General features: G+C 45.1%; 1 protein-coding gene across 3 annotated transcripts in view; it reads left to right on the top strand.

Moving 5' to 3' along the window:
* Positions 1-10,912, top strand: part of Nprl3 (NPR3 like, GATOR1 complex subunit) — a 45,720-nt gene that overhangs the window by 24,856 nt on the left and 9,952 nt on the right. For all 3 annotated transcript variants that reach the window (XM_008850788.3, XM_029554848.1, XM_008850789.3), the window contains 2 exons: positions 8,425-8,562; positions 10,154-10,310. In XM_008850788.3, the coding sequence (XP_008849010.1) occupies positions 8,425-8,562; positions 10,154-10,310 (295 nt within the window). The remainder of the gene's footprint in view (positions 1-8,424; positions 8,563-10,153; positions 10,311-10,912) is intronic.

The following is a 10,912-nucleotide window of genomic DNA, read 5'->3' as shown; positions in this document are numbered from 1 at the left end:
CCCCAAGCCTCTGTGGGCCTTTGCACCCTCATGGTGGTCTCTACATACTTTGGAGAAGGTGGCCTGACCTGAGAGATATGGCTGGTGAGCTCCAGTGTCCATGGCTCAGTGGGATATAAACAGTGAGGCTTTTTAAATAGGATCCTTTCTTTCTTTCCTTCTTTCTTTCTTTCTTTCTTTCTTTCTTTCTTTCTTTCTTTCTTTCTTTCTTTCTTTCTTTCTTTCTTCTTTTCTTTCTTTCTTTTTGAGACACAATCTCAACTATGTAGAACAGGAGTACTGCTGGATTATAGGCATGTTCCTTTTTTCTTCCCAACCTTTTTTTATAGTCACGAACTTTAAAAAAAAAATGATTTGGGTGCTGGGTGTGGTGGCGCACACCTTTAATTTGAGCCCTTGGGAGGCAGAGGCAGAGGCAGGTGGATCTCTGTGAGTTCAAGGCCAGCCTGGTCTACATAGTGAGTTCCAGGACAACTGGGGCTACAGAGAGACCCTGTCTCAAAAAGACCAAAAAAAAAAAAAAAAAACAAACCAAAAACCAAAAACCAAACAAAAAAACCATTTGGGACCAGCAAGATGGCTTAGCACATAAAGGCACTTGCTGTAACACCTGACAACCTAAGTTTTATCCCCAGAACCCATATGACAAATTGCCTTTGACCTCCACCCATGTGCTGTGGTATGTGCTCCCTCCACCATAAATAAGTAAATATAAAAAAAAAACTTTTCAGATTTCACCGACAATGCATGTTCATTGTGGACATTTGGAAATTTGAAAGAGTATAAAAAACAAGAGCCACGTATAATCCCACACCCAGCAATAATCACTGTTAACATTGTTGTAATTTTCATTCCTTTTTAAAAATTTCAATGTTTGAAAAAATTGTATATTCATTTAGTTTGAAAATCAAGGTCAAGTGTTTTTCCTGCTGCACCCTGGCAGGATGCATCCCAGAAAGCAGCCATGTGTACAGCACGTGCTATTCTGCCCTTTGGTTTTATAGTTGAACAGTCTGTATTAGTAAAGAAATACTTTTTCATTATTTTTTTGACTGCATGATTAGCTCCCTTCCTTGGTTATTTAGTTGGTTCTAATGTTTGGCTGCTATAAGCTGTACTGCTCCACAATTTGCATATATTATTTTGTGTTTGTGTCTCTGTATCCCCAAGATAAATTTCCTCAAACCATTAGAAATGATAAAATGCATCTGTAATATTAACGTATTTGCTAGTGGGGGTTGTGCCTTGGTTTATGTTCTATCAGCTGTTGAGATATCTTTTCTGCTAACTTTACCAATATGGAGTCTTGGTGAATTTTGAGGACTTTTGTTTTGTTTTGGTTTTTGAGACAGGGTCTTGTATAGCACAGGCTACATAAGAACTTTCTATGTAGCCAAGGAAGATCTTGAGCTTCTGATCCTTCTGCCTTGGACTCCCTTAGTGCTGGGATTACAGGTATGAGCCTGGGTGGTTCCCCCCTCCACCATCCCAGAGCCTTGTGTATGCTAGACATATCTAGAGCCTTGTGTATGCTAGACAGTTGTTCTACCATGGAGCTATATTCATAGCTCTTGGGTTTTTTGAGATAGTCTTACTGTATACTTCAGGCTGGCCTCAAACTCACTATGTAGCCCATGCCTCCCTTGAACTTGCAACCCTACCTCTACCTCCCAAGTACTGAAGTTATAGGTATGTGCCATCATGTTCAGCTAGATTTTTGGATTTCAACCAATGTAAAAGGGAGAGAATGCTTAGTCAGCTTTATCATAATGATGATCCATCATGTGTGAACCATCTGTATTTTCAATTCTTTTGATGCTTTCATCAGATCCTTCATTTGCTTTTTTTTTTGGAAAGTACAGATGCTTTAATACTGGAAGAAGATTGTCTTTTGTGATAGAAGCTGCCACTAGTAATTTGTCTCTGTGACCTTCCCGTGTATTTCCTGGGTGTTAGAGAACTTTAGGGCAGTTGGAAATGGCATTTATCATGTGGCTGGTTTCTGCTTCTTCCTGCTTTGGAACACTCAGTGCAGCCTTGGTCTTGACCTAGAGCAGGACCTTCGTTATTGGAACCAACCCCCATTTGGACACTATTGTCATACTATTCTCTATAGCAGGAGAGCTACTTACTGCCTTCTGGGCTTGAGTTTTATATAAAAATTCCTGCCCTGGCAACTATTTCCTTGTTCTGAGTGGGAATCTGTATGTCTCAGCTAGCATTGGAAACTGCAAAAAAAAATCAGGCTAACTTAGAATTTAAAAACAAGCCCTGTGTAGTGGTGCGTGCCTATAATTCTAGCACTTTGGAGACTGAGGCAGGAGAATCTTGAGTTTGAGGTCAGTTTTGGCTATATAGCATCTAAATAAAATGAAATAAAAAGCAAACCAGTAACTTCAGGTCTAAAGAAAAAAGAGTGGACTGGAATTTCTTAGTTTTGGACTGTGGTAGAAAATTGGAAGGAAATCAGACCTTGTATAGCTAACTGTTTTGTTGATCTGCCAGGCAACAGCTGAGGGCTTGAAGCAGCCTAGAGCCACCTAGTGGACATAATTTAGGGGACACAAATTTGAGTATTGGTGAAAAAGCTGTTGAACACTGGTGGTCTTCTCCTAACTAGGTATTCTGCTCCCTAGTGCACAGGGTCTAATTTCCTCCAGGTGAATTCCCATGCCAATCAGTCCTGGGTCCTGAAACCCACCCTGGGGATGCAGAGAGCCACACCTCTGAGGCAGGATGAGGCAGTTGTATCCTTTGCTTCCATCCCTGCCAGGTATTGGCACAGCTCTGCAACTGCCCAGGAGCTCTCTGGTCTATGGATTTTCCTCATTTTCCTGGCCTGATCCTCCCAGGTCCATGGTTGGTGTTGAGGTCCTGTTCCCTCAGCACTAAGAAGGTAAAGCGAAGTGTACATTGGTAGATAGCATAGAATACAAGTCCTATCTTCTAATAGCCAGGTCTTTGAGAAAGGCTTTCTCAGAGCAGAGGTGAAAGACAAGAAGTTGTGAGGCTTAATTAGTTTACAGATTTGGGAGGGACTTTTTAACAGAATTGTTGTGGATTTGCTATTTTAACCAAGGCCAGGGTTCTGGTGTGGTTGACTAGGTTCCCTAGGACCCAAGTGTTTGTGAATATGGGTTGTAAGTAGGAATCCCTCAGGAGGTCACCCTGACTATCCCAATACCTGTATCTCCCTGTGGAACTCCATGATCCCATGTGACCCTTAGTTTGTATCTCCTAGGAGGGCAGGGATGTCTCTTTACTGTCTGTAACATAACTCTGCTCAGCATGTGGAAAAGCATAGTTTATCCACTGATAGTTACAGAACTGTGTAATAGCAGGAGAAATTACTGAGGTGTGAAAAAAAGGTTTGTTGAATGGCTTGCTGAGTTAACAGGGATTGTGGTAGGGTCTAGGAGGCTCAGATCTTAGGGAGTGCTGTCCAAGTTCTGGTCAGATAGATAGTGTTTTATGTGGGGCCTTATACTGTTAACTGTTCAAGAGCAAGATTAAGCCATAGTTGCCTCTGAATATCTGAGCATTATGGTTCCTATTCATAAAAATGTACCTGTGTTTGAAGTTTCAAGGTAGGTCTTTTGAAGCTCACCCATGTTTCTTGGTTGTGCAGCATTCCACCATGTATAACAGGAAGCCTGACTTCTGTGTGAGGCAGAGGACAGAATATGCAGGACAGGTATATAGGTAAAAGTTGGTATTCTTTCTCAGATGCTGAGAATTGAGGGAGCAGGATAAGCTTACACAGTCCATCTTGGGTATGGAAGATAGGATTGTGTTGCCTCTGCATAGTCATCACGTGTAGACACAGGGCTCTGGGCAGGGGTGTCTATCTTCTGTTGCAGAAAGGGCTGGGCTCTCCTGGCTGTGTGTGGGTTGGATAAGCTTGGGGATAGTGTTTTTCTGCATGATGTTTTCAGATCAAATGATTAAACACTCTGCAAATAGAAACACAAGCTTAGCAGGAAAGTTTCTGGCCCCAAACCCTGGGTTTTGCCTTAAAATGCAGGTTGTAAAAATAGAGACAATCCTTTTTCTTCCCAACTGTTGATAGACTTTGGTGTGCTTCCTGGTTTACCCTTTCACTTGACCTTCCTCAGAGCTAGAGGCTGGAGGTTGGGCAGGCACATTTCCAATGTGCCTATCCTAATGTTCTCCAGAGATTTGTTCAGATGTGTATCTGACCCTCAGGGCACTCCTGGTGGCAGCTCTCAGTATCTTCGAACCATAGAGCTTGGTTAGTTTGTAAAGAGGCTCCAGGTCAGTACAAAGTGTTCAAAGGGAAAAGGTATAGGCTGGGGATCTGAGGTCAGCTGTCAGGAGGATGGCAGAGATGCCTGAGCTATGAAGATACTATAAAGGCCTTAATGTATAGCCTGATTTCTTTCACACCTACAGCTAACACTCAGTCATTGGCTCTTCAGGGGCCTGTCCCAACCCCACTACTTCCACACAGGTCTCTTGTGTGTGCCTTTCCCTAAAAGTCTGTGGTTTATATAGTCTGCTTATGGCTATATCTTTTCTAGTGCCACTGAGTGGGAGTCTCCCAAGTGCAGGGTTGTAATTTGTTTCCTTTCCTGCTGTACCCTAAGTGCCTAAAATGGTACATGGAGCCTCACACTTAGTGGATGGTTGGTGACTGCGTCACTAAGCTCTTTGGTGTTTGAAATTCTAAGTCTTGGTATTTAATTCTGATTCCATGTTGTTTAACGGCTACCTTGTGCTATTCCCTAAATAAGAGAGCTCAAAAATAGGACCTTTTATTTCTTCCCATGGGGATGGCTGCCATGCAGCACACTGTAGCCTTGCCTCCTCCCTTCTGCTGCTGCTCTTCCCATCCATATTGGATACTGAAAGTTTATCATGGTGCCATGATTCCTTAAGAGGCTGATTCTCAGGGTTTGTTGTGAACTTTCCATCCTGCAAAGACCTTGGCTGAAGAAGGGTGCAGCTCTGGGAGCTGTTTGCTCGACATACTTTGTGAAGACCCACTTCTAGAAAAAGCCAAGAATAGTGCCCTCTTCTGGGAGCCTGAGTCTTTTCCATAAATCTTGACATGTATTAACCCTCTAGTGTGTTCCTCCTTGAGGGACTCTGAACCCCCTTTACACTCCAGACTCAGTTACAGTCTGTGGTGCCTGTCCTTGCACCCATTCCTAGTGGTGCTGAGGCCCTGGAAGAAGCAGGCATGGATGTTCGGGAGACATTTTGCAGTAAACAGACAGTGTTGCAGAGATCCTGTGGGGCCACAGATGTCTTTTCCTATTTTCTTTCTCCATTGCCTATTCCCTGCTGGGGAGACAAAAGGACTTGTTTTTGCATTTGAAACTGTTGGCCAGAGTCCCTGCCAGCCCTCTGGGGAAATTAAGGTTTTGGGCTTTTGGTCTATTGCTGGAGGCTTCAGGGAAGAGGCCTTAAGAATGGTCCTGGATGTGTGATACAGGCTGATAATCTTGGCATTTAAAAGGTAGAGGCAAGAGGATCATGAGTTTGAGGCTGGCCTGGGGTTTATACAGCAAAATCCTGAGTTAAAAAAAGAGCACTTGGGAGGCAGAGGCAGGCGGATCTTTGTGAGTTTGAGGCCAGCCTGGTCTACATAGTGAGTTCCAGGACAGCTGGGGCTACAAGGAGACCCTGTCTCAAAAGGGCAAAAAAAAAAAAAAAGAAGAAGAAAAAAAAGAATAGTTCTTGGGGGCCAGAAGCACGGGTCATTGAGCTGTTTACCCCCTCAGTACTCAAACATTTTCCACCTTTGACCTGGGCAGGAAGAACTCTCCCTGAGCTGCTGACCCACCCTATACTTGGCTGTCCCCCTGCTGGGAGCTAGGAATAGCAGCAGGGTGGGTGGTGATGGGAAAGTACTTCTTGGCTGCTGTCCTGGGTGGGAGGCAGCCAAGGAAACATGGTGGGTGTTCCAGTTAGCTTTCTATTGGTTTATTCAAAACCAATTTGGGGAGGAAAGGGTTTATTTCATCTTACAACATCCAAGTGACAGTTCATCACTGAGGGAAGTCAGAGCAGGGACTCAAGGCAGGAACCTCAAGGCAGGAGCTGAAGCAAGAGACTATGGAAGAACACTGCTTACTGTTTTGCTTCTCTGGCTGGTGCTCAACCTACTTTTTAAAAAAAAAAAAATTATTATTTTTATTTATGTGTATGAGTGTATTGGCTGCATGTAAGTGAGTGCACCCGTGTTGTGCAATGCTGTGGAGGTCAGAAGAGGGCTCTGGATTCCCCTGGAACTGGAGTTAAGGATGGCTGGTTCGTAGCCACCATGTGGGTACTGGGAATCAAACCCGGGTCCGCTGCAAGAGCAGTCAGTGTACTCAACCACTGAGCCATCTCTCCAGCCCTTCAACCTACTTTCTTATACTACCTAGAACCACCTGCCCAGGGATGGCACCACTCACAGTATGCTGGGCCCTTCCACATCACTAAATAAAGAAAATGTTTCACAGACATGCCCACAGGCCAGTCCAAGAGAGGAAATTCCCCAGTAGAGGTTCTTTTTCCCCAGGTGCATCAAGCTGACAGCTGAAACTATCCAGTACAGTAGGGTAAGCTGTGTTACAGAAACTAGAAATTTGGAAGACATGTATCTTATACTCCTATTTGGGAACTTAAGTTATCATCATGAAGCACTGGATGAAGGAAGGTGTCTGCCTCCTTGGTTCTTCTGAGCTTGACTGGGTTGTAGCAGCAGTAGGGAACATTGTCCCTCAGGCACTGACAGGCAGAATAAGGACCAGCCACAGGGGCTTTGCCCAAGCAGTTGCCTTTCCTCTTTCATGTCATCTATATAATTGCATTTCAGAAGTGCTCTAACATGCTTCTTGCTCAGACTGCATATAGACCTGAACAGATTCTGTTTTATAAGCACATGCTGTTGACCCTGAGCAGAGGGACAGTGTGGCTGAGCTATGGGTGGCACTGCTTCCTCCTTTGCACAACCCTTTTCTCTTTCTGGGTATGGTTATTCCAGGGACAACCTACAGGACCACATGTCTACAATAGAATGAGTTCTCAGGACAGGAGTTTTCTGGGCAAGTCAGTGCTCCTAGAGAGCATGGCTTAACTGGGTTCTGTCCCTCCTCCACTCATGAGTGCTTCATGTACCAGTGCACACTGTGCCATGATCATGGTGTGGTCAGGAGATAACATTAGGTAGCAGACAGGTAGCATCCTGTGGTCATGAGGAGTTAGGGTGATGGTAGGGTCAGGGGTCAGCACCTCACTGAGAATGTGACACTTGAGTTGAGATTGAAGGAATGAGGGTGTCCTGAGGCATTTGGGGACAAGGATACATGGCCAGATTTGTCAGGGTCCTAAGAATGGTTGGATCTGTGTGCTGGGGCAGGAAATGAAGGCAAGAAGTGTGGGCAGGACACATAGACTCTCTGTGTTAGAAGACCTTGGTTGGTACCACTCAGGTAGAAGCTGTGGGGAGAGTGGACCAAGGGGCATCTTTAGGCGTTTAGTGGTACCTTTGGTAGCTCTGGCCTGGTGCTGAAGTGGTTTGGATTTGAATGTCCTTGTAGGTAGAACACATAGGATTTGCTGATGGCTCTTAAGGTGCTATATGAAATAAATGAGTTGGGGATAGTGTTGCCATATTTGGCCTTAACTATGTCAGTCACTGAGAGAACACTGAGTGAAAGGTTTGCTACAGTGGAGTGTTCTCTGATAGGTATCTACACATACTGTACCTGGGCACTGCTAGGACTAGCAAGGTTCATGATGGTAGGTGCTTTGTGCTTCTCAATCTAGAATATTCTGTGGGACTTGAAAGTTCCCCTCTTTATCCCATCTCTCTTTGGGGGCATGTCCTACTCTGCCTGACTGCCCATGCCCACCTGTGACTAGGCCTACATCAGGTGTGCAGGGCAGGTCCTTTCACATGGAGGATGTGCTGTGGGTGCCAGGTGTCTGCCAGGGGTTCATGTAGGCAGCAGGTGCCTCTGCTATACCAGGTTTCCAGGAGGGAAGGAAGAGGCTTCCCTTGAGCTCTTATAGGCTAATTGAGTTATACATTATTCTAGGGTTAGTCAGAAGTTCATTTGTGCGTGTGTGTGTGTGTGTGTGTGTGTGTGTGTGTGTGTTCCTAACATATTTTCTTTTTTGTCATTTTTGAGACAGCGTCGCCCTGTAGTCCCAGCTGGCCTGGAACTCACAGAGATCCGCTTGCCTCTGCCTCCCAGAGTGCTGGGGTTAAAGGCGTGCACCACTAGGCCTGGCCATATTTTCTTATGTATATTGAGATAGAAAAAGATAAACTCTTACCCACGAGCTTTCCACCTGTATTTTCTGCCAGCCAACAGAGCAGTGTGTGAGGTCAGCATCTGTGAATGGTGTGTTACTCTGTGGGAATGGGTAGATGGCTCCTGTGGTAACAGTGTCCACTCCTCACAGCCTGTGCACATCTGGTGTGGTGAGGCTTCATATTAACAGCTGGTTGGAAGTCAGTTTCTGCCTGCCCCACAAGATACACTACGCAGCCTCGAGTCTGATCCCTCCCGAAGCCATCGAGCGAAGCCTGAAAGCCATCCGGTGAGAACTCCCAAACTTTCTGCAAAGACCTTTCCCTTTAGCTGCTGCCTGATACTTCACTAATTACGTCATCCCAAACATTCCATTTCTTCTTCCTGTCACAAGAGTTGGCAGGTAGGGCTCTGCTGTTAATAAAACCACATGATTTTATATCCAGTTCTGTCTAGAGATGATCCATCTCAGGTTTCCCCTGGGCCCTCCCAGCACTGCCTGGATGAGTGGGGCTCCCTGCCAAGGGCCTCACCGAGGTCTAGCAGGGAAGCCTGAGGAGAGCTGTGTGTTTGAGTGTGGGGCTAGGCCAGGTCTCTGGCAGATTATCTTCATGTACTACTCAGTGATCCTTGGATCATGGGAACTAATTAGTTTCTTAAATTAATTGATTTCCTGTAAGGAAAAAGTTGAGTCTAATCCTAGCATACATGAATTGACACAGACAGACACAGACACATCTATTTATTCGAATAATGTTTAATTAAATCTAAGGCTGGGAATGTGGCTTTAGTAGAGTGCTTGCCTAGCAGGCATAGGCCCTGGGTTCTATTCTCAGCACCATAAAGAAAAAGAAAAAAGAAATGAGCACATTCTTAACATTTGGAAATGACAGCAAAGCACTCATTGCCCGGTCCTCCCACCCTCCCCCATCTATGCTCCAAGTCAAATGCTTTCCTCTTTGCTAAGCATATTTTTATATAATTCTATTCATAGTCTGTGGAGGGGATTTTGCTTTTCCTGTGTTTAGTACTGTTGCCTTAGGAAAGATTCATTTCTCTTTCTTTTTTTCCAAGATTCATTTCTTTCTCTTTTTTTCTTTTTCTTATGGTACTAATGATTGAACCTAGAGCCTTGCACATGCCGGGCAAACACTCTATCACTGAACTGTAGCCGGAAACTGTTTTTCACTTTTAAATTATTATCTATTCATATTTATTTGTGTGTTTGGTGTGTGTATACACGTGTGTGAGGTGGCAGAGACAAGTGGATTCCCAAGGGTTTGGTGACCAGCCAGTCTAGCACAGTTTCAGGTTCAATGAGAAGTCTCAAAAAATAAGGTAGCGGGTTGGCTTGATGGCTCAGCAGGTCACCAAGCCTCATATGACCTGAGTTTGAGCCCCAGAACCCACATGGTGGAAGGAGAGAATTGCACACAGCACAGGTGCCCACACACATACACAAAATAAATAAATGTTAAAAAAAAAAAGGTGGCGAGTGATAAAGACATTTGACATTAACCTCCGACCTCCGTACTTGCATGCATAGGCTCATGCATATATAGAACATACATGCACAACAAAACAAAACTGAAAAAAGAAAACAATGTGCTGGGAAATCCCAGAGGTGGGATGGAAGTCAGGTGTTCAGGCTCTCCTTAGTTTTGTTCTAATTTTTTTCCAAAGGCAGCAGTAATTTGCAAATTTTGTGAAGGCCCCTGGACACATGACTGTCCTTCTCTCTGATTTTTCCCTCTACCTTTGCTGCCCACACCGTTCAGTGCCTGTGGGCTTTAGCTGGATGTGGGTTTTCCAGGTGTTTACCTGGTACAGGGGCCCCTGTGGCTCTTCATGTCCTGTTCACATGCGCTTCTGTCCTCCAGTCCATACCATGCCCTGTTGCTGCTCAGTGATGAGAAGACTCTGCTGGGCGAGCTCCCAATTGACTGCTCTCCAGCCCTGGTACGGGTAATCAAGACCACATCTGCTGTGAAGAACCTGCAGCAGCTAGCCCAGGATGCTGATCTGGCCTTATTACAGGTGGGGTCCTGGGGGCCTGGAAGGGTGGGAAGAAGAGACTTGTGGGTATATACAGAGCAGGCAGCCTGTGGGTGGAGGTGGAAGGTGCTGAGACATCAGGAAAGCAGATTGCTTTCCATGGCTGCATCCCCAGGGCCCCTTTGTATCATAGATAGATACTACATGACTTGCCACAGATCAGGGTGGTTCTTGGGTGGGAGACTTGGGGTTCTGGCATCTACATCCTCAGAGTTGTCTTGGTGAGACACAGGACTGAATTCTGTTGAGCAGAAGTGAGGCAAGCCATGGGAGAAAGGAGAGAGGTGCTCCCAGCAAAGGCCTAGAGCACAGGTGGGGAAGGTAGGAAGGAGTATGCAGGGAATCCTCCAGCTCAGGAGAGTTTTTTAAAACATTTTATTATTTATTTATTTGCTTATTTATTATTTATTTAATGTAGATCAGGCTGGCCTTGAACTCACAGAGATCCGCCTGCCTCTGCCACCCAAATGTTGGGGTTAAAGGTGTGCGCCACCATGCCCGGCCCCTAATTATTATTATTATTATTTTTATTTTATGTGTCTGAGTGTTTTGCCTGCATGTATGTGAGTGCACCCGTGTTGTGC

This window comes from Nannospalax galili, unplaced genomic scaffold, assembly GCF_000622305.1.
Source record: "Nannospalax galili isolate Female #2095 unplaced genomic scaffold, S.galili_v1.0 scaffold104, whole genome shotgun sequence".
Classification (NCBI taxonomy): domain Eukaryota; kingdom Metazoa; phylum Chordata; class Mammalia; order Rodentia; family Spalacidae; genus Nannospalax; species Nannospalax galili.
The sequence above is the reverse complement of the archived record's forward strand: the minus strand, read 5'-3'. Positions and strand labels throughout refer to the sequence as shown.